The following is a 22,367-nucleotide window of genomic DNA, read 5'->3' as shown; positions in this document are numbered from 1 at the left end:
GGTCCCCCTCAGCACAGGGCAGGGCCAGGGCAGCACAGCCAGAGGTCACAGCAGTGGAAGAGCAAAGGACAGACCCAAATCCATGGGCTAGGGGAGAGCTGGGGGAGAGCAGAGCAATCCTGAATACAGGAGCAAATTGCCATGTGGACAGCTCTGTGGAGGGCTGGAGGTCCTCACAGACAGGTATTTCCCCTCCCAGCCTCTGAGAATGGGAATTTCCCCATGATGTAATTTGTCCCACTGCCTCTCATCCCCTCCCCGGTCCCTGTCTAAGAAGATCCCAGCTTTGGCATTGCTCCAAAACACCCCCAGAGAGTTACAAAGATCAGTGACATCTCTTTGCCTTCCCTTCCCAAGACCACAATCCCAGCATTCACAGCACCTTCTTCTTGGTCCCTCCAGGCCCTCAGCCTCTCAGAGGTCTCCACTGAACTGTGTCCAGAGAAGGGCAGGTTTCAGAAGGGATGCCCCCAAACCTTCCCACTGCCTCCCACTCCCACTGCCTTCCCACTGCCTCCCACTGTCTTCCAGATGGCATCTGAACACAGCCAGTCCCTGGGACAGCACTGGAGGCACACAGTGGTGCTGGTGGAGCACAGCATTACAAGGCCACTGTCCATCACTTCTGCAAGAGCAAGGGAGGTTCTTCCTCAGTGGAGAAAGGCAAAAATCAAAGCTAGCTTCAAAGGGGACAGGAAGGAGATTTGGAAAGCTAAAGGTTAGGCAGCCTCTACTCAATCTCCTGGAAGAAAATGGAGCATGTCCTCCTGGGGATGCAGGGGCCCAGACCCAGGGAGGACATGCAGGGGAGAGGCCAGTGGGATTTATTGGGTGACTGCCCAATGTACCTCCTACTGCTGGGAAGCACTGGCCTTGGGATGAGGGGAAAGAAAAGGGGCCATTTGTCATGACCCTTCTGTGGCTGGGGTTTGGTTTTCCATAGTGTACTTGCTGGCAGAGTGGAGAAACATGGCTATGAAGAGAGGAGAAGTGAAAGCTTGTGCTGCAATGTAGAAATCCCTTTTAGGCACTAGGGCAGCGATGCTCAGAATCTGGAGCAGAGCACAAAGAAGAGGGAACCTCCATCCTGGATGGGGTCAGCACCAAAGCTACCTGTTCCCATCTGGAAGACAGACCTGCTCTCCCCTGCCCTAGGGAATTTGGTCAATTCTCTGTAGGCTGAGCCCTACATCTCTGCCAGATGCTCCAGCGCCGAGCTGCACCGCCCCAGTGCCATCCCAGGGGACATTGACCAATTTCGGGGTGCGGAGGACGGTAAGATGGTGGTGCCGGGCCAATGGCAGGGCGCGGGTGCCGTGGCCGTACTTTCCCCTCTGCCGCACCTCAGCACACTTCTGCTTCTGCAGAAACCAGCTGCTTTTGTCCTTTGAAGCGGAGCAGAGCCCGCAGGGCCATCGGGGCCGCTCGGGGCATGGCCCAGAGCGTGGTCTATGCCGACCTCAAGTTTGCCGCGGGCCCTCCATCCACCGTCCCCGATGAGGATGACAGTCCCTACGAGAACGTCCCGCTGGGGCCGGTGACAGCAGCGCCCAGCCCAGGTGGGAACCCGGCAGCAGCCGCTGCCGCGGGACGCCCCGGAGCGCGGTGGTGGCAGAGGGACCACAGGGTGATGCCTGCGGGTGCTCGTCTCTTGCAGGGCGCTGGACACGGCGATGGCGCGTCCCCAGAGCGCTGCTGGCAGCCAGCCTGCTCCTGCTGCTGCTGGTGGTGGTGGCCGTCGTGGTTCTGGGGGCTTACTGTGAGTCGGTGACTGCCGCGGGGGGGGCAGCCGGGGAGGGCGGCAGCAGGAGCGGGGTCGGGGCTGGGCGAGGGACAGGCTGCTGGGGGCTGCCAGGGAGGAGGGGGCTGGGGCTGGGGTCCGGGGCTCTTGCTTGGCCACCAGGAGCTGCCTCCCACTGCATTTCCCACTGCCTCCCACTGCCTTTCCCACTGCCTTTCCCACTGCCTTTCCCACTACCTCCCTTTGCCTCCCCTTTCCTCCCCTTGCCTTTTCCACTGCCTTCCACCGCCTTGCATTGCCTTCCCACTGCCTCCCACCCCTTCCCATGGTCTTGCCGCTGTCTTCCCACTACCTACCAATCCCTCCCACTGCCTCCCACTCCCTGTCACTGCCTCCCACTGTCTCCCACTTCCTCCCACAGTCTTCCCACTGCCTCCCACTCCCTCCCACTGCCTCCCACTCCCTCCCACTGCCTCCCACTGTCTTTCCACTGCCTCCCACTGCCTCCCACGGTGTTCCCACTTCCTCCCACTGCCTCCTACAGTGTTCCTGCCGCCTTCCCACTGCCTCCCACTGCCTCCCACTGCCTCCCACTGCCTCCCACTGCCTCCCACAGTGTTCCTGCTGCCTTCCCACTGCCTTCCCACTGCCTTCCCACTGCCTTCCACAGATTCTCATTGAGTCTCCTTGCCTTCCCAATGTCTCCCACTGCCTTCCAATGTCTCCCCTCCACTTGCCACCATGGGGGCTTCCTCTCCCTTCCCACTGGCACCCCCAGGACAATCTCCATCCACAGCCAGATACTCTTATCCTACTCTTCCTTGCTCGAGCCATGTCCCAGGCAAGGCCCCATGCCCACATCCAGCTCACCCACTCTGTCCCCAGACTGGCAGGTCACCCGCAGCCTGCAGGACACCTCCCGTGAGCACATGGCCGAGCAGGGCCGCCTGTCACAGGAGCTGCGGGCACGGGAGCAGAGCCTGGAGCAGACACAGCTGGAGCTGGCATGGGCCAGAGAAGAGCTGCAACGAGTGTGGCATGAGTACAACATCACCCAGATGGAGCTGGAAAGCAGGAATGCTGAGCTGGGGCATACCCAGCAGGAGCTGGCTGTGTTGCAGGAGGAGGTGCAGGTGGTGCAGGGGAAGCTCAACACCAGCAAGAGCCTTGTGAGCAGCCTGCGTGCCTGCGTGAACACAGGTAGAGCCTGATGGGGATGGGGCACAGGTGGTGTTGCTGCTGCGAAGATGCAGGGGCTGAACTCAGCCAGGCTGAGGCCCCTAAGCATCCACAGAAGGATGAGCACCTGAGCTGTGCCCCTGCCCCCAGATTGCTGCCCCAGTGGCTGGGTACTCTACAGGAGCAAGTGTCTCTACATCTCAATGGCAAAGAAGAGCTGGCAGGATAGCCACCAAGACTGTGCAGAGAGATCTGCTCAACTGCTGGTCCAAGATGACTGGTCATCATTGCTAGTGCCGGTACGGAGCAGGGGGGTTGTGGTACCCCAGGAGGGTGGGGCTGGACAGAGCCCTGCTGGGCCAGCTGCAGCACTCTCTGTGGAGCTGGCAGGGTGGCACCATGAGCCCCGGGTTCCCATCCTGGAAGGCTGGGGGGAGAAGCACAGCCAGCCCTGGGGCTCCTGGGCACCTGGCAAGCACTGGCCATGAAGCAGGTGGTTGACAGCTTCTCTCCCTCCCAGCATTTTGTGCAGGCATCTAATGCAAGGTACTGGATTGGAGCAAGAATTTTTTATGAGGCAGGATCTTCTGTACGGAGGGACAGCAAATACCCGTAAGTGCAAAGTGTCCTTAGCACAAGCACCTGCCGTTTTGCCATGCTAGAAGGGTGCTGTTTTGCCCCTGTGACACCCCTCAGCAAAGGGGGTGATGGTCCCATGAGCAGAGCCCCAAGGGAGGGGGGTGAAGGTAGACCCAAGCTGTGGGGTGCAGTGCCAAATATCCAAGTGGCAGAGAAGAAGAGCAGGAGGAGGAATATGACACTTTCTCAGACTGGTCTGTGTGCCAGGTGCCCTGCCTGCCCCAGCAGTACAGGGATCTGTGGGAAGTGGTGTCCACGGTGAGGATGTTGTCACTGCTGCTCTGAGATGTGCCCTCTTTCCTAGGAAACGCTATAATTCAGACTGCTGGTCAGTAGGTAATGGGGAATTATGGAGTTTGACGTGCAAGAATCTCTTCCAGTGGATCTGCGAGAAATCCCCAAACCTGAGCAGTGCATCTGAGACCCGACCTCCTTTTCTGACCAAGGACTGACTGCTGCCACTCCCCTCCATCACTGAACTCAGGAACAGGACCTGGGGGTGTACCCTGGGACTCTGTCCCCTTTGCACACTGCCTCAATTGCCTTGCAAAACTGCTGGGAAAGGGTGTGTCTATTTTAAAGCAAGGATTATGGAAAATAGACCTTATTCCCCTCTCCCACACTCATGCATACATGTATTATAGTGCTTTGTACTGTGCCCCTGCGTGTCCCTGTGTGCCCTGGCCAGCAGAGCTCTGACCAAGGTGTCCAGTGCAGAGCCCAACTCCCACCTTCTTGGTTACTCCAAGGCTGCCAGGGGTGCAGGATCTGCCATTTGCATCTTTTTGGAGCTGGGGGAGGACACATCGATGTCCTCAACCTGTCCGTTTTGGGGAGTCCTGTGGATTTACAGCCTGTCCCTTCTCTCAGTATTGACAGCTCTTGTCCTGTCCTTTCTCCTGCCTTCCTCACCTGCTCAGGGCTTTGGGCTGGTCCTGCCTGGAAAGGGTGCTGACAGTGGTGCCATCAGCATGAAAAACTGCTGGGAAGCCCTGAGACTGTATAGGAAATGAAGGAGTGCTGGGGAGCCTTGAGAACATGGTGGGTGAATGAGGAAACCATGGGAGGAAAATGAGTGCAGTGAAGAGCCCTAAGACCATGGGAGGTGAATGTGGGAATCCTGAGACCATGGAAAGAAAGGAGGTGCAGCGGAGCTGCAAATGAGGGTGCTCCTGAAAAAATGAAGGTGCACTGGTAAGACAATGGGAGAGAGGAGGGAGCACTGGGGAGACTTGGGAACATGAGGAAAAGGGGAGACCCCTGCCACCAAGGGGGAAAGATCCCTAAGAATGTGGTGGGACTTGATCTGCCAAAGGAGGGTGATGAGAGACCCCTGTCCAGGACCCACTTGGGGTGCGTGGGGGAATCCAGAAGGAGCACTGACCCTCCCTGTCTCACTTAGTGTTTCTGCAGAGAGGGGAATATGTTGGGAACCATTTTTCTGAGCTGGACTTGAGACAGCCAGCACAGCTTCATCACAAGTCCTGCCTAACCAACCCAGTGGCCTTCTACAATGGAGAAATTGCATCAGTGAACAAGGGAAGGGTTACACGTGTCTTCTGTCTGGACTTCTGTAAAGCCTTCAACACAGTCCCCCTCTAAACTGGAGAGAGATGGATTCGATGGGTGAACTGTACAGTGGGTAAGGTTGGACAGCTGCATCCAGAAGATAGTGCTCAGTGGCTCAGTGTCCTGATGTGGACATTGGTGATAATGTTGGCCCTCAGGGATCCACCTTGGGACCAATGTTATTAAGTGCTTTTGTCAACAACGTGAACAGTGGAATCAAGTGCACCCTCAGCAAGTTTGCATGTGACACCAAGCTGTGAGGTGTGTTAACACACCTGAAGGACAGGATGTCATCCAGAGGGACCTGGACAAGCTTGAGGAGTGGTCCATGGGAACATCATGAGGTTTAACAAGACCAAGTGCTGGTGCTGCACCTGGGTCAGGGCAACCCCCAGTACCAGCACAGGCTGGGCATGAACAGACCCAGAGCAGCCCTGCCCAGAAGGACTTGGGGGTGCTGTGGGTGAGAGGCTGGGCATGCCCCGGCCATGGCACTCACAGCCCAGAGAGCCAAACGTGTCCTGGGCTGCATCCAGAGCCCCGTGGGCAGCAGGGGAGGGAGGGGATTGTGCCCCTCTGCTCCGCTCTGCTGAGACCCACCTGGAGCACTGCATCCAGCTCTGGGGTCCCAGCACAGGAGGGACAGGGACCTGCTGGAGCCGGTCCAGAGGGGAGGCTACCAAGATGATCAGAGGGCTGGAACATTTCTCCTGTGAGGAGAATTGGGATCGTTCAGCGTGGAGAAGAGAAAGCTTCAGGGAAATCTTACTGTGGCCTTCCAGTACCAAAAGGGGCTACAAGAAAGCTGGAGAGAGACTGCACACAAGGGCTTGTAGCAAAAGCACAAGGGGAAATGGCTTCAAACTGAGGGCAGCTCCTGGGAGATCTTTCAGAGAAGGAGGCTGGTGGAGCCAGCCCAGTGGCACGGCAAGGCTGGGACAGGATTGCAGAAGGTCCCCTACAGCCTCAGCTATCATGCAAAACAAAGACTTGCTGTGTCTGGCTTGTCCTGGAGAGTCCAGACGTGGTCTCCCTGCTGCCCACAGAGGACAATGCTCCCTAGTCCTGAAGCCCTGAGCTCTAACCTCCACTGCCCAGAGGGTCGTAGTTGCCACTACAAGGACACACTGCAGATCCCATCCAGCCTCTGGTTCATGGGTCCCCATGCCAGTTCAGCATGGCTGCTTATTTGCCCATCTTGATGTGTGGGGTTTCTCCTTTCTTCCCAGCTGCAGGATTTGCACTTTTACCCACTCCAATATCAGCAGGCTCCCATCAAACCATTTCTCCAGGTCTCTCTGTACCCCGGTCCTGTCCTCCAGTACTCACACTACTGACCAGTTTGATACTGCCTGAGGCCACCCCCAACCCAACATCCAGTGCACTGATGAAGGCTCCAAGGAGGATAAACCCCAGGACTGACCTTTCAGTGATTGCCAAGGGAACAAGGGCATTGCTGACACCCACGGCAGCCCTCACACCATTCAGGTTTTCCACCCACCCTCTTCTCTTCTCCTGACTTCATATATCCCCACTGCGCCAGTGAGGAGACCATGGAAAACCATCTCCCAGACCTCAAAGGTTCATGATAAATGTTCCCCATTATTCTCCCCTTATCCATAGCCCATTGTTCCCACAGCAGCAGGCAGGTCAGACAGGCATCACCTGCCCTTGGGAAATCCTGCCTGGCTTTCCCCACCCATCCTGGATGATCACATGCCCAGCAGGTGTCCTACATCTTCTTCCTGGTATCAAGGCAGAAGAACAAAGCTCATCTCCAGACAGGTGATGTAGGGAGCCAGCAGCAAATAGTGACAGAGGCAAGGGGCAGCCAGGAAAGCTAACAGAGTCCTCAAGGGGACACCAATGACACCACCTTACCCACCTTCACAAGGTGCAAGAGGCCCCTCCCAAACCCCCCTCAGAGGAAAGCAGCAGAGGTGAGCTGGAAGGCTGCTACAGAGATCCCCTTGTTGAGGAATACCTCTGCTCCAGGTAGCTGGGCTGGCAAGCTGCAGTTAGAGATGCAGATGGAAGTGGAGATTGAGCTCTGGGTGGGAGCCCAGCGCAAGAGGCTGGCTGTGAACTGCAAACCCTTGGGATAACACAGGGCAGGAAGATGGGTGGTGCCAGACAGGTAAATGGACACCGAGAGACACAGGGGGAGCTGGGAACTGCTGACCTTTTGGATAAAAAAGGAGAGGGGTGACTAAAGCAAGGTGGATGGACAGAGAGAGGGGGTGGGAGAATAGGACCGAGGAAGAAGTGCAAGGCTTGAGCACAGGCAGACAGTGAGGGTATAAAAGCTATGGGGTTCCTTTGCTGGGGGTCCCTCCTCAGAGGAACCATCTCAAGCTGTTTCTGTGTTACTGCGCCGTGAATAAATGGCTTTGTGGAATGAGATATCTGAGCCTCTTCCATGGTGTGCCAGTTTGGCCAAATTTAGAAATATATCCTCTGAGAGAAGGCAGGTTACAAACCACCCCTCCCCCCACCAGGTTCGGGGAAAAAACCCTTTTTCCCCGAAGGAAAGTGAAAGAGATAAAAAATGTTTATTGAACAAACAAACAGGAAAAAAAAATACTAATGCTAAATAATGAAACTTCTTGCTGTAGAGAGAAAACCTGGGAAAATTTCAGAGTCCTTCCCCAGATCTCTCTCTTCCCCCTCCTTGGAGATGGGATGGGGTGATGGGCCTCCTCCAGGGCCAAGGCCTTGGTGGAAATTCCTCCCGATGTATTCTGATGTTGAAACCATCCAGCAGAGAAAAAAGGGGAAAAAACAAAGTCCCAGGAAAACAAAAGTTCAACTCTCCATCTCTCTCCAGAGAAAAAGAAAGCTGAAAACTGGCTGGAAAGCAAGCTGCTCACTCCTGCTCCCACCGCAGCTGAACGCAGAGAGCCGTCTCTATCTCTGTGTGACCTTGAACAAGCTGCAAACTGCTTTGAAAAAGTTTTGCTTGGTTTTTCCTCCCCCCTCTCAGGCTCAGTTTAAAGGCATAGAAAGGTACACAAATTAATTTCTGGGCATGGGGCAGTGATAGGGGATACACATCATAAAGTCACCCCAAGACACATGGGAAACCTGGGGTTGAATCAGCAAGGAAACCTGGTCTAACTGTGTAAGTGGGGTGTAGGGGGAGCCAAGTGGGCACCTGTGGACTCACTGGAGCTGCCAGCTGTGAAGAGCCTTCGGTCCCTGCAGTAGGAGTCTCTGGCATTGGGAGTGTGACTGCCAGAGTCTCTTGAATGCTCAGGCTGGGAGGATTCCTAAACACCTTCCCTGGGTCACAGGAGCCAGAGCAGGGACTGGGGATGTCAACATGACCATGAGTGTGGAAGACAAAAATACAGCCTCTTTTCTATAAGTCTTGTTTTAAAATGCAGACACTTCTACTCGTGGCTGGTGATGGTGGGACGGGTGCAGGTGGCCAGGATGGAACAACTTACTCGTTATACAACTTCCCATACAGCCCCTCAGGTTTGTCATGATGATTTCAATCACCTGCCTGCACAAAATGCTGGGAAGAGAGAAGCTGTTGACCACCTGCCCCATGCCCAGCATCCTGTTGGTGCCCAGGAGCCCCAGGTCTGGCTGTGTTCTTCCCTGTGGATTGCCATGGTGGGAACCTGGGGCCACAGTGGCACCCCAGCACCTCCCCAGATACTGCTGCTGCTGGCTCCATGGGACTCTGCAGAAATCCACCCTTCTGGGGTGACACAGCCCTTCCACTCTGTACCATCCGTGCTGGCCTTGGACCCTGGACCAGCAGTCAAGTGAATTTCCCTGTGCAGTCATAATGGCTGCTCAACCAGATCTTCTTTTCCACCAAGATGAAGAGACACTTGCTCCTGTAGGGCACCCAGCCCGAGGGGCAGCAGTCTAGGGACAAGATTAGTGCCCATGGGCATCACCCCATGGTCCCACTGCCACCAGCCGGTGCTCGCCCTGTGCTGGGCTATCCCTGTGGCAGTGAAGGCAGCTGGGTTCTCACACAGGCTAGACTCTGACAGCACCAGCCCCAGCAGCAGGTTCTTGTAGTGAATGTCATCCTCATGGGGTCTGCAGGGCAGGTGAGGGCAGCAAGCAGGGGCCTCAGCAAACTTCAGGTCAGTGTGGGCCACACTCTGGGCCATGCAGGCAGCTGGGCAGCAGCAGCAGCCCAGGAACCCAGTCCTGTCCTTCTCCATTGTGGTCAGGTGGTAAACAGTGGCTAAGACCATACTGCATGGAGACACATCTTCATACACAGAAAAGCAGAAGTAGTTGCTTTATTTGCAAAAAGTGGGGTTTTTTCCTGTGTATGATCTTGTTTTAGGGGGTGGGGGGGTGAATAAGCTCCCTTCTGGGGAGCATGCTCTGCACCCAGGTCCCCAGGCTGTGAAGAGCCCAAGCCCATGGGTACAGGCCACAGCAAGGCTACAGTTCCCCATGCATCACCTTCCCCCTCCCAGTCCTGCTCAGTCTGACAGGGTGCACAGACTGTGGGGGCTTGGTCTTTTGCACGTGCTGGGAGGGAGTCCCAGCGATGTCTGTGCCACAGCTGCAGGCTGCTGGAACAACCCAGTGGTCTATGCCAAAACCAGAACAGCCTCTGGGACCAAACAACTCCAAACTAAGCCCCAGCAGGCCTTTTAGGCTCTCACACATCACCCGGCCTCAAAACAAAGTGAGCGTGTTTGCTGGGACCTCCTCAGACTTGGCAGGCATCAGCAAACAAGCCGCTGCCCAGCCCAAGTCCTCCACGGGGCTGCAGAGGCACAGGGTCACCTCTCAGCACCATGCCCCAAGAAGCAAAAACCCCAGGCAGCCACCACAATCAGAATGCCCAGAGTTTTCATGGAACCTCTGCCAGCCTGCACAGGAGCTGCCTCACACTGCCATGGGGATGTTCCAATTGCTGCTGGCTCAATGCTGGCTCCTGGCCACAGAATAGCAGATGCAATTTCCCACTTGTCAGTGATGCAACCGAGTCTGAGAGCTGGAAGATGCACCCCCATCCTCCCACCCCCATAGCCCAAAGCCAGCTGCAGTTGCTGGCAGAGTTTATTGGCAAAGTGCAGAGTTCTGGGGGATAAAGAGGTCTGGGCCAGGAGGCAGCAGAGCCTGGGAATGCCCATGCACTGGGCTCAGGGAGGGAACAGGGTGGTGGCACAGGCTGGGGGTCCCCATGGCCATCAGGGCCTCACACAGCTGTAGGTGGTGTTTCCCCAGAGGAAGGCAGGAGGTGAGGACTGGAGCCACTGCAGGGTGGCTGCACTCTGCTTGCAGACCCACCTGAGGGCTTCTGTGCATGGGCCACCTGACAGTCCCAAGCCTGACACCCTGCCACAGGCCTGGAAAGACCTGGGGTAGCGCTGGATTGGGAAGATCCTGCAAGGGAGAGAGTGGGATGAGATGGGATGGGCAGAAAGAGCTGAGGCTGTCCCATCAGCAGCTGCAGCCAGAGACCAGACACTGCACAGAGATGCTGCAGGGGCAAAGCTCACCCTCCCCATGGAGCACAGTCTCCTGCCAGGCTCCTCCCAGTTAGGCCACATGCCCTGATGCCCCCAGCCCCATCACTCACAAAGCACCCCCAGGTCAATCCTAGCAGGGCTCAGCACCAACCAAACCGAGAACCTGCTTTTGGGGGATCCCCTGCAGCCCCTCACCCAGACAGAGTGTGGGCACCAGGGTCAGGCCCCTGCTAAAAATGCCACCTCCCTAAAATGCCCCAACACAGTTCTGGGAAGAAAAGAGGTGGCCAAAACATGGAGCACATCCCTGCATGCCTGTCCCCCTGTCACCTCCCTGAGCCCTAATGCTGGACCCTCAGCAGCCCTGGCTGGGAACAAGCTGACAGCCTCACCCTTCCAGTGTGGTGCCATCCAGCCACTTCCAGTCAGACCTGAAGCCATCCTGCTTCAGCCCCACATGGAAGACCTCCATGTTAGCTGTGCGCACCAGGAAAGCCTAGCACAGGAGAGGACCCACATGAGCTCCTTGGGGGAACAGCCAGCCCAGCCACACCATCAGTGATGGGGGCTGTGCTGTGTGGGCACAGCATTGCCAGCTCCCTGCCTGGAGGCTTTGTTAGGCTTTGGGCACACAGGCCAGGGAGCTGAGACAATGCTGTGGGTGGGTGACAGCTGAAGGACTGTGAGGTGGTCACCAGGACAGCCCAATGCTCACAGGGAGCTGGGACAGGCTAGGCTGGGTGCACTCACCAGGGTAGTGTTGGCTTGGATGGTGACCAGCTGTGCCCCTCTGGAGCAGCAGTCCTCTTTGCTCTGCTCCCAGTTCTTTCTGGCAGAGGAGAAGTAGTAGCACTGCCCTGCATCCCAGAACCAGCCGACGGGGCAAAACTGGCATCGCCCTGCACACCAGAAACACAGCAGCTGGGATGGGGCAACTGCCACCAGCCCTCAGCCCAAGGGACGGGAGGGTGACAGTGGGCAGTCAGGACACCAACCAACCCAGTGTGTTCGTATGTCTGCCCCACTCTTGCCCTTACTTGTGAGCCCAGCTCCAATGTTCCAGTCACAGAGCCCTGGGAAGAGAGGCTAGTTACAGAAACGTGCTGGCATTAGGCAGGGCAGGGAGCTGCACATTTGGGGTGGTGATACAAACACAATTTCCAAAGTGCTGGGAACTCAGTCAAGGTTTCAGCTGCACCAGAAGCTCATGCCATCTGGCACAGGAATGCTGGTGGCATCCATGAACCTGGTGCTGGTGGCGTGCCCAGGTAACATTGAGCTGTCTGGGGTGATCTCTTCTAAAGGGGTCCCAGCAGTTCAGCCTGTTCAGCAGTGCTGGGGGAGCTCTCCATGCCATAAATCAGGGGACAAGCAGCAAGGGTGAAGGAATATGTAGGGATGGAGCCCAGGAAAACATCCTCGAGTATGGACAGATCCCACTGCTTGAAAGAAGCAGTGAGGCCCTCTCCAAAGCTTATCCAGGAGCCCAGCAGGCTCTCTTACCTTGCACTGTCTGTTTCCCATAGCTGGGCCTCTCCTCTATGCTCCAGGGACCGTGGATGCAGCTCGCTTGTTGTTGTACTAAATCTACAGCAGAAGAGCACAGTAGTGTTCCAGCAACTCCAGGCTCTGGCTCCCGGCAGCACCCAGTGTCCTCTCCCACAGGACAGCCTCGTGGCTGTGGGTGAGCTGTCCCCTGCTTTAGGTACACCAAGCCTGCCAAGGTCCGTCCTTGCAGTTTCTTCTGCGCTTGGGATCCCTCCACAAAACAGGCTTTCTGGGAAAGTGCTCCTGTCTTTCGGTTTCAGTATCAGCGCTCTCCCTCCTGCCTTCCTTTCTTTGCCATGTGATGGAGTGGCTTTCCCCAAGCCCAAGCTGTCGCCCCAGCTTCCTTTTCCAGACATGTAGGTGGTGTCTTGCCTCACCAATTTTCCTGCTTGCCCCAGAACCCTCAACGCCCACAGCCCCAAGCAGAAAGGCCCGGCTCCGTGGGGAAGCTGCAGCTCAGTCTGTTGGTACACAAGTGCTATGGTGCCAGCCCTGACCCCAGGGCCCCCTCTGTAGAGATCCAGGCACGGGATGGCCAGTACTTACAGTGGAAACTCAGGCTGACCAGGATGATTTGTGCCAGCAGGAGTATCAGGGAGAGGAGACCGAGGCTGAGGGCTGCCCAGAACCAGGGTATGTGCACTCGCTGCTGAGGACCTGAGAAAATGAGTTAATGTAGACCGGGGCAGGGGGGATTGGAGGGAGCAGTGGGGAACCTTGAGCCAGGAAATGTCTGCAAATCTCAGGCAGGACATCAGGAGGCAGTGGGGAAACCTGGGAAAAGTAGGGGAGAGCCTGTTTGCAGCAGCTTGACTGTCCTAGAAATTATCTGCCTGCACACAGTGCTTGGTGGGGAGAGGGATGTCTGTGCAGTGGCATGGGGGTGCAGTGGGCATTCCCTGCCATTGAGCCCCTCCTGCCCCCCACCCTGAGAGCAGGCAGTCTGCAACAGCGCTGGAGAGGAGCTGTTTGAGAGAAGGCACCCAAAAAGAGGCAGTGGGGGAAGCAGGTCTGGGAGGACATTTCTGGGGAGGGCAAAGGGCTGCAGGAGGTCAAGAAACCCAGAGAGAGCTGGGGGCCATTACCTGGTGTGGAGGGAAGGCGCAGGTCAGCATACATGACACCCTCTTCCATCTCTTCCTTGGTCTCCTGCTCTGCAGCCCACAGGGGCAGTGGCAACCCTTTCCCAGCCCAACTCAGACGGGTGTGATGCAAAATGGAAAGTGTCACTTCCTGGTGGGGCCCCCAGAGGCACCACCTGAGACAAAAGCCCGGGGGTGTTGTGTGCCAGACACCTGGGGCAAGGGGCAGCCCTGTTGAGGCCAGCATCCAGGCATCCTGGCAGCAGAGAACCCCACACTCCTGGCTTTGGGGCAGCACGCAGTGGGAAGGGCTGCTAGCTCAAACATGGAGCCAGGGCTGGGCTGGCCAGCCATCGCTTGGAGTCATGGAGTCATAGAATGATTTGAGTTGTAAAGAACCTTAAAGATCATGTGGTTTCAAGCCCTCTGCCAAAGACAGGGACACCTTCCACTAGACCAGGTTGTTCAGAGCCCTGTCCAACCTGGCCTTGAACACTGCCAGTGATGGGGCATCAACAGCTTCCCTGGGCAACCTGTGACAGTGCCTCACCACCTTCACAATCAAGAATTTCTTCCTAAAACAGGGAAAGCCATATGAGAAGCAGCTGAGGTCACTTGGTTTGTTCAGCCTGGAGAAGAGGAGACTGAGGGGAGACCTCAGCACAGTCTACAACTTCCTCAAAAGAGGAAGCAGAGGGGCAGACACTCTTCTCTTCTCTCTGGGGACCAGTGACAGGACTCAAGGGAACGGTGCCAGGGAAGGTTTAAGTTGAATATTAGGGAAAGGTTTTTCACACAGAGGGTGGTTGGGCGGCTGGAACAGGCTCCCCAGGGAAGTGATCACAGCACCAAGACTGACAGAGTTCAAGAAGTATTTGAACAATGCTCGCAGGCACATGGGGGGATTGTTTGGGGTGTCATGTGCAAGGTCAGGAGTTGGACTTTGATGATCCCAGTGGGTCCCTTCCAACTCAGGATATTCTGTGATTCTATGACTATTATGTAACCTAAACCTGCTCTCTGACAGTTTGAAGCCATTCCTCCTCCTCCTCCTATCACTACACATCCTTGCAGAAAGTCCCTCTCCAGCTCTCTCGTAGTCTTTCTGGAACTCATGGCAGGGAAATCTGCTTAAGGTCTCCCCAGAATCTTCTCTCCTCCAGGCTGAACAACCACAGCTCTCTTGGTCTGATCTGCCCTAGGCACTGCAAGGGAAGACTGGGTATCCTTGGGGCACAGGACACATGCCCATGCCCCTCTCTCCGAGGAGCAAGGCCACTGCGTGTTTGCTTACAAGCCCCTTGTTTTTGCATGGGGCTGCAGCTGCATCTCAGCCCTGGAAAACGGGGGGCTTGGGTCCTCCTTCCCCTGCCCAGCCTCCAGGGCTGCCGTGATGGCCATCCCTGCCGTGCCCTCGCGTGGGGGAGGGACAGAGTCCTCCCGAACCCCCGGGAGCCTGCGGGCAGAAAACGACCCCGCTCCGAGCTGGCGGCGGTCTCTGGGGGAGGATATCTCGTCCCGGACTACGTTTCCCAGCGGCTCCTCCCGGGGCTGCACATGCTCGATGCGGCGCCCGGCGCCTCCCGGCAGCTCCCGGCGCGGCGCCCGGTGCGGTGCAGGGGCGGTCGGTGCGGCTCCCGGTGCGGCTCCCGGTGCGGCTCCCGGTGCGACCGGCAGTGCGGCGGTGCCCGGGGCGAACCCCAGAGCGACCACCGGGGAGGCTCGCGACGCTCCTGGTGCGGCTCCCAGTGCCGCCCTCGGCGGGGCATCCTCCCGGTGCGCCCTCTGGAGCGCACGGCCGAGCCCCGGCGCTGCTCCGTGCCCGCCGCCGGCCCGGGCCCGAGCGATCCGGGGGCAGCCCCGCCTCGGGCCGGCAGCATGCCCCGCGGGCGAGCCTGGACGCAGGCGGAGGTTAGCGGCCTCCTGTCGCTGGTGAGGGGCTCGGGTGAGGCCGCCCTGCTCATGGCCTCCACGTCGCGACCCAACGAGGCGCTCTGGCGGGAGATCTCCCGGGGTCTGGCGGCGGCCGGCTACGGGCGCAGCGTGGCCCAGTGCCGCTCCAAGTGGAAGGCGCTCAAGCAGGCGTTCCACTCGGAGCGGGAGACGCGCCGGAGGGCAGGACAACACTCTCCCCGGCTGCCGCCTCACTACCGAGCCATGAAGAGCATCTGGAAGGCGGCCGGGCGGCCCGTCTTTGGCGAACGGAGGATGCCAGGTGGGTGCCGGGAACGTGTGGGCTTAGCAGGGTGGCTGGACGTGGGGTGCTGGTGGAGCACTGGTGCTGCGTGGACACCCAGGGTCTGTTGATGGTCTTTCTCTTCCCCTAGATGTGGTGAAGCTGCCGTCCAGGAAGCGCAGGTCAGCCCTTGCCACACGCTCTCCATCCTCACCAGAGCCACCAGGTACCTGTGGGCTCAGGCAGCCGGAGTGGGGCCTTGTCCTGGCTGCAAGGTGGCAGACATTCCTCTTGCCCCAGTTACTGAAGCTCTTTTCTGCACCCCTTCACCTCCTTCTGCAGAGCACGACGTTGGCGAGGACACCCCCAGCACACTGCTGTCACCAACGCTGCAGTGTGCAAAGGACGAGCCAGAGAGTCGTAAGTACTGAGCTGCCCTGCTGCACCGAGCTGCACGGCCACGGCTCCAGCCCAAGCCCATGCCAGCATGATGGGAATGGGAGGTGTACAGGATCAGGGGATCCATCACATGTCCCTCAGCAGGGATGCTCAATGATGGGTGTGTTGGGACTTCTGTCTCCGAATGCTTTGGCTCCAAACCAGCCCCAGAGCATGAGGGGATGGGGATGGCTGGGATAGGGCAGGAGGGGATCCCAGCCTGAGAGCATGACAAGGCTGCTGGCTGCCCTATGGCAGTTCATGAGGTGAGAGGTCTGGAAGGGACAGTGGCCCTGACACAGTGCAGGGATCTCTTGTGGCTGGTAGCACTGCAGGGCATGTGACTCCCTTTCCTTCAGCAGTTCCTGGCTCCTCACTTGCGCAGTAACACCATAAAGCTTCAGATGAGTTAGGGCTGTGTATGAGGGCCAGAGCTGCCTGCGGCTTCCCTGCCTTTCGGCCCACCCAGGTGCGTATCCTGCACACCCCTGACTGTTCACACTCCTGGGGATTTAGCACTGAGGTGATGCAGGATACATCCCTGAGCCTGGTTTGCATGGACGCCCCAGCCAGCCTCCCACACTGGGTAACTACCTTCTGTCTCCCCAAATTCCCCCTGCAGTTTCAAGTGGATGTGGGATTCTCCTTCACTTCCAGTCCTAGTCTGTTGTGTAGCGTTGCTGCGCGCTGCTCCGCCGCTGCTGCCTTCCAGCCCAGAGGTGGCTGCATTGCAGTGGTGGGTGAGTGACTCCTGCTTTTGTTCCTAGCTCTGAAATGCTTTGGGGCCCTGCAGGGCGCTCTGGAGCTGTGGCTAGGGCATGTCAGGCTGTGGGGCTGGCTGGGGCAAGCCGGGCAGACCCCAGGCTGGTGGTGATCCACCAGCAGGTCCCTTCAGATGGCGTATCTCTCCTCTCTGCTTTCTCCCAGCAGCTGGTGGGGACCACGTTACTGGAGTGCCACCCACGCCCCCCACCATGCCACGTAAGGCTTTCCTTGCCCTGCTCAGCCCAGTATACCCCCTCAGCCACATGAGCAGGCTCTGATATGGTTCTCGTTGCAGATGCCAGTTGCTGCTTCCCTCCCCTCTCCCTCCTGGGTGAGTACCATGCCCTGGCTACCATGCTTGTGTGCCCTGGGGCAGGAAATGGCTGCAGCTCACAGGCTGTGTCTGCTCTCCTTCCAGGCTGTCGCGCTGACCTGAAGCAAGAAGGAGCTGAGGGGAAGGCCAGTAAGTGTTGGCAGCTTTGAGCAAGTCCTCGTGCTCCAGGGCACAGCTCCATCCTGTCCTGCCGGTGGGAAGGGCATGGGCTCCCAGAGGCAGTGGCCTTCCAGGGCTCTGTGTTAAGCTGAGTTTGGGCCTTGAGTGTCTCCATCACTCTGGTTGTTTCCTCCATGCCAAGCTTTTGTGACAGGTTTTCCTGGTGAGACGTCCCTGGGGATGGGAAGAGGAAACCAAATGCTGCCTCTGGCTGCCGCAGCCACAGGCTCCCACGGGACAGCAGCCATGAGCGAGCAACCAGCAGCAGGTGAAGATGCATCATACTCAAGCCTGCATGGTGGGTGATCCCTGCTGCTTCCCAACAGCCTCACAGGGAGCTCTTGGAGCCATGGTGAGGTGCCACTGACCCCTCTCTCACTGCAGGGTCTGGCGTGACAGGCTTGCTCCAGAATGTCCAGCACCTGCTGGTGCAGATCCTGCAGACATCACGGCAGCAGCAGGCACTACTAGAGAGCCTGGCCAGCGACACAGTCTCCCACCTCCACCTCCTCTCCCACAGCCTCGTGCAGGTGGGCGAGACCCTGCACCAGCTCCTGCTCCGACCGCAGACCCATCCTGGCCCCATTGGCCACTACGTCCCCCACGTGCCCCTTTTTGAGGGTGGCCCCAGAGTGCCCTACTCCCCTGGCGCTCCCCACACTTCCCCAGATCACAAAGAGGAGCCTCAGTTGTCCCCTGATGCCAGGTGCATCCCCCCATGAGTGCCACCATCACTGGCCCCAGGAGCAACAGCTTTGCTACAGAGCCACGGCACAAATCTTTATAGCAGAGATTCCAGATATTTTGCAAGTTTATACTAGAGAGACATTTTAATAAAATTAAAAATAGCTTTTCTACCAGTGATGACAAGTTGACCAATTCTTTCCCCCTCTCTGGGGAATGTTCCCCTTCTCAGTTTCGAGATGAGCACGAGGGGAACTCAGCTATTTACAGACTCTGAGAAACTCCCAACCCACGCAGCACAGGGCAGATGTACTTTGTCTACCCCTTCCAGCAGCGCCTGGGGTGGGTATCACCCTTGCCTGGGCAATGTGCTGCTGGGCTGTGGAGCAGAGCAGGGCCACTGCCAGGACTGGAGGCCACGAAGCCCAGGCTGCATCCTTCTCCAAGGGAAGAGGCTGGGGTGGGTGATGCTGGGCTGGGGAGGCAATGTGTGCAGCAGCCATGGTCCCTTAGTGTCCAGGTCCGTGGCAGGTCCCTTCCAGGGGACGATCTGGGGCTTTCACAGCCAGTGCTACGGACTTGCCACACGGTGCAGTGAGGCCCTCCTGCTCCAGGAGGGATCCTCCTGCTTCAGTACAGGGATCACCATCAGGTAACAGTAACTGCAGCCATGCCACGGCCTCTGACTCTTGGCTGGACCCCACCACCTTCACCAGTTCAGACACATCCTCCATGGGGATGGGGCGATGTGCCATCTGCCTCCAGAATCTCTTTGTCACATCCAGGGAGAGGAAGTACAGGTCATGTAGACATCATGACAATAGTCCCGCCAGGCCAGATGCCACTTTGCTTGAGGGCTGGGAGGTTTGCCAGTTCTCCCAGGAGAGGAGGGACACCATATAGAGGCCAATCCATGCCAGATCAAGCCCAGCCAGGAAGGTGGGCAAGCAGTCCATGTTGAAGCAGTTATCATCTCATCTTGAGGATGTATTGATGATGGATCCACTTCCAGGACGCCATGCATGACCTTCAGGGTGAGGTTGCAGGACACGTCCCTGTAGTTCCCCAACTAAATGTCCTGGAACTCCTGCCCTTCCTGCTGCACACCCTGGTCCACTGCCTGCCCCACCATCTTTCAGGAGCTTGACGGGGCACCCCACGTCCTGCGGATGCACACACCAGCTGGCTGGAGCAGCCCACAAGTAGCCAAGCCATGGAGAGGGACCAGGGGCACAGTCACAGGGCCCACCAGTGAGGCGGCAGGGGGACAGCAGGTATCAGCACTAGTGAGCACCAACATCACAGCCCAGATGTCATCTGTCAGGGGAGAAACATGGGAGGGCCATGCTGGGAAAGCCTGTGACCTCTCGTGGCACTGTCCCTCATCCAGTACCAGCTGTGCACCCTGGGTCAGAGAGAAGGGTGTGCCACAGAGGCACGCTGGCCTCGTCATGCAGTGGGCAGGGAGCTGGGGTCTGTGGGGGCCTGCTGGGAGCAGGGCCAGACCTGGTGGGGATGGTGTTCCCACTGCTGCGTACAAAACATCCTCTGTGCTCCCAAGCAGGAGCAGAAACTGGCTGGCTGCTGGCCAGCAGCTCTGGCCCCAAGCCTCACGGTGATGGGGCCACTGCCTGCAAACATCTCTGCCCTGGATTTCTCTCCCTGGGACCTATCAGGGTGGGCAAAGAGAGGAGAAAGGTGGGATCTCCCTTCCTGAGCCCTGCTTCTTGCACCAGTGAAGTTGCAATGGTTGGGCTGTGGTTGTTCATGCTCCACACCTACCTTGCTGTGTTCCCCATCACTCATCTGATTACCCTGCAGTGCTCCCTACCAGCCTGCTACGAATCCCGTCACCCCACCACACTTCCCAACACCCTGGCTTGCTCCCTGCCATTCTGCCATGCTCCTTACCCGAGGCTACACCTACTCCTTCCAGCCCTGGGACACCACGGCACCATTCCCTCAGCCCCGGGATGCTGGGGCAGTGGGGCAGGCTGCTGTCAAATTGTAACAAGGTGTGAAGTCAGAGCATGAATACAACAAAGGCAGAGGGCAGTGAGGGTTGCAGGAAGGGCTGGCTGCAGAAGGGGTGGTGGTGTTGCAGCAGGGACTGCGGGGGGGGGGGGGTCAGTGTGTCAGGGGTTCCTGGGATAGCACCGGAGGTACAAGTGGGAGACACCGGCGTCAAGTACTGGGAACCGGGAGGGTTTGACAGAGTGCAAAGGGGTGCAGTGAGGGGTGCTAGCGGTGCAGTGAGGGGTGCAGCAGGATGACGGTGGGATGGCAAAGGGGTGCAGTGAGGGGTGTCAGGGGTGCAGCAGGGTGGCGGTGGGGCTGCAGAGGGGTGCAGCAGGGTGGCAGTGGGGCTGCAGAGGGGTGCAGAGGGGTGCAGCAGGGTGGCAGTGGGGCTGCAGAGGGGTGCACTCAGGGTGCCGAGGGTGCAGCAGGGTGGCGGTGGGGCTGCAGAGGGGTGCAGTGAGGGGTGTCAGGGGTACAGTGAGGGGTGCCGGGGGTGCAGCAGGGTGGTGGTAGGGCTGCAGAGGGGTGCAGTCAGGGTGCCGAGGGTGCAGCAGGGTGGCGGTGGGGCTCCAGAGGGGTGCACAAGGCCGCCAAGGCGGCTCACGCAGCGGCAGTGTGAGCGCACGGACCGCGGTGCCCGCGGTGCAGCTCCGTACCCCACGCCCGCGGGGCGCGGCCTGGCTGGAGTGACAGCTCAGCAGCCAATAGAAACTCAGAAAGGAGAGGGTGGGCGGGTCTGGCCGGGGAGCGCCACCCAATCATAGGGGCCATGGCGGAGCAGGGGCGGGCGCGGCCAATCAGGTAGCGGGGCAGAGCGGGGGAGTGGGCGTGGCTCCCTGTGACGTCAGGGGTGGAGCATGCGCTGTCGGGGCCGGGCGGGCAGCGCCGGGGCTCTGCGGGAGGGAGCGGTGTCCGGTGTCCGGCCGGGCCGGGCCCTCACGGGGCTGGGGCATCGCCGCCCCCAGGTGGTGTCCCCCAGTGCCAAGGGGCTGACCCATCTCCACGCCCCTGGGGGGTCTTCTTCACTCACCGCCGCCTCCTGCGTGCGGGGGCTGCTGGGCAGGCGCGGGGTGTCCTGCCGGGGCCACGCTGTGGCACTCGCACGGCACCCTCTGCTCCAGTCTCTGCCCGCAAAGCATCCCATGCCCCAGTCTTCCAGTGCCCCCAGCTCCCTTCCAGCTTGGGCTCGGGGCGGTGCCAGAGGGGCGGTGGGGCAGGGCTGGACCCCAGCCTCTTCCCAGCCAGCCCCCAGTCCTGGGGTGCAGTGCAGGAGGCAGTTCCAGCGAGGGTAACAGAGGCTGGCACAAGGGGATGCAGGTGTAGAAGGGTCTGAGACAGACACAGCCGTCGCCTTTCCTGGGGGTGTCCATCACAAGCCCTGTGCCTGGTGAGACCCTCGCCCTCCTAACAAATGTAGTGTGTCTGCGCTTGCAGGGCTGGAGTGACAGCCAGGAGAACACAGGAAAAGAGGGTGGGCTGCTTCTGGGGCATGCAAGATCTTCTCCAGGCTGGAAATATAAGTGAAAGCACCAGCAGGTCTCAGCAGGATTTCAGTGCTGCTGTCTGGTGGCCCAGGGACTTTGAGGATGGTGCTCTGGGGCAGCCTGGGCCTGCAGCTCCTTCCACCTCCATCCCACACAACAGCTTGCAACAGGGCAGCTGAAACCCACCAGCCGACACTCCCTGGGGTAGTGGAGGCTTGGGGGGAGGATTTTTCCCTGTTTTTAACCCATTCTGGAAGAAGTCAAAGCTGTACCACTCTCCTGATCCTCTCCTTCCTGCATGTCCAGAGCCTATGTTTACTATCTGGAAGAACTGAAATAGTAAAGCTGTTACCTGCCAGTGGCAGCAAGCCCTTTGCCCTTGTACCTCGCTCCCAGCCAGCACCAGCACTCTGTGACCTGGAGGTGACCACTTGAGCCCAGTCCCACCTCACAAATCTGGGGTACAGGTAGTGTGACCCAAATGACTTCCCTGAGAGCAGCTTTGCTCTGTGTGTACAGCTGGCTGCTAGTAGTTGAATGCTCAGACCTGTGGCTTCCCCACTGCATCAGCTGCTCCTCTTCTCTTTCCTGTCCCAAAGAGTGCCCGGAACTCTGGAAGAGGGGTACACAGACCCCCTGGCCACAGCTCACCCCACAGCCCAGCTACAATGGCCAGCCTGCTAAAGCCCCTGGCTACTGCAAAAGCATAGGGTATTGGCATTAGGAACAGTACCTGGCTCTTGAGCCTCTCCAAATCCTACTCATAATCTCCAAATACTGAAGGAGAGGTTTACCATGAAGGGAGGATGTGACTCCCACCAGCACTCTGTGCACATACTGCCCCTGCATCCTCACGCCTCTTCCTGTGCCAGGTGTCAGTGTTCACAGCTCAGTCCCCTCTCCCAGGCTGCTGGATACCCAACCTGCTACCAGGGATGGGCCTGCAGCCACTGCGGGCAGGGAGTCCAGAGGGATGGATCCCATTGGGCTCTGAGGCAACCCAGCTGGCCTTTGGGCACTTCCCTATTGCACTTTCTTTTAAACACATTATGTTTTTCAATGGAAATAGAATCACCTTCACCAGGAACTCT

At 58.4% G+C, this 22,367-nt stretch overlaps 3 protein-coding genes across 3 annotated transcripts; 2 read left to right on the top strand and 1 right to left on the bottom strand.

Moving 5' to 3' along the window:
* The first annotated feature begins 133 nt into the window (after positions 1–133).
* Positions 134–4,181, top strand: LOC104686740 (B-cell differentiation antigen CD72-like). The gene is made up of 6 exons (XM_039567424.1): positions 134–1,559; positions 1,658–1,759; positions 2,627–2,941; positions 3,071–3,219; positions 3,441–3,532; positions 3,864–4,181. The coding sequence occupies exons 1-6, from the start codon at positions 1,298–1,300 to the stop codon at positions 4,009–4,011; spliced, it is 1,068 nt and encodes a 355-aa protein (XP_039423358.1). The 5' UTR covers positions 134–1,297; the 3' UTR covers positions 4,012–4,181.
* Positions 4,182–9,384: 5,203 nt separating this feature from the next.
* LOC104686741 (killer cell lectin-like receptor subfamily G member 1) lies at positions 9,385–13,313 on the bottom strand. The gene is made up of 6 exons (XM_010395403.4): positions 13,221–13,313; positions 12,682–12,792; positions 12,091–12,174; positions 11,338–11,486; positions 10,980–11,083; positions 9,385–10,501 (listed from the first exon to the last, which is right to left on the bottom strand). The coding sequence occupies exons 1-6, from the start codon at positions 13,267–13,269 to the stop codon at positions 10,306–10,308; spliced, it is 693 nt and encodes a 230-aa protein (XP_010393705.3). The 5' UTR covers positions 13,270–13,313; the 3' UTR covers positions 9,385–10,305.
* Positions 13,314–14,746: 1,433 nt separating this feature from the next.
* On the top strand, positions 14,747–17,953 carry LOC104686572. Its single transcript, XM_039567732.1, has 8 exons — positions 14,747–15,432; positions 15,545–15,619; positions 15,736–15,813; positions 16,759–16,812; positions 16,892–16,927; positions 17,015–17,059; positions 17,232–17,387; positions 17,474–17,953. The coding sequence occupies exons 1-8, from the start codon at positions 14,775–14,777 to the stop codon at positions 17,809–17,811; spliced, it is 1,440 nt and encodes a 479-aa protein (XP_039423666.1). The 5' UTR covers positions 14,747–14,774; the 3' UTR covers positions 17,812–17,953.
* The last annotated feature ends 4,414 nt before the right edge of the window (positions 17,954–22,367 follow it).

This window comes from Corvus cornix, chromosome Z, assembly GCF_000738735.6.
Source record: "Corvus cornix cornix isolate S_Up_H32 chromosome Z, ASM73873v5, whole genome shotgun sequence".
Taxonomy (NCBI): Eukaryota; Metazoa; Chordata; class Aves; order Passeriformes; family Corvidae; genus Corvus; species Corvus cornix.
This window is presented reverse-complemented; position numbering and strand designations above follow the sequence as displayed.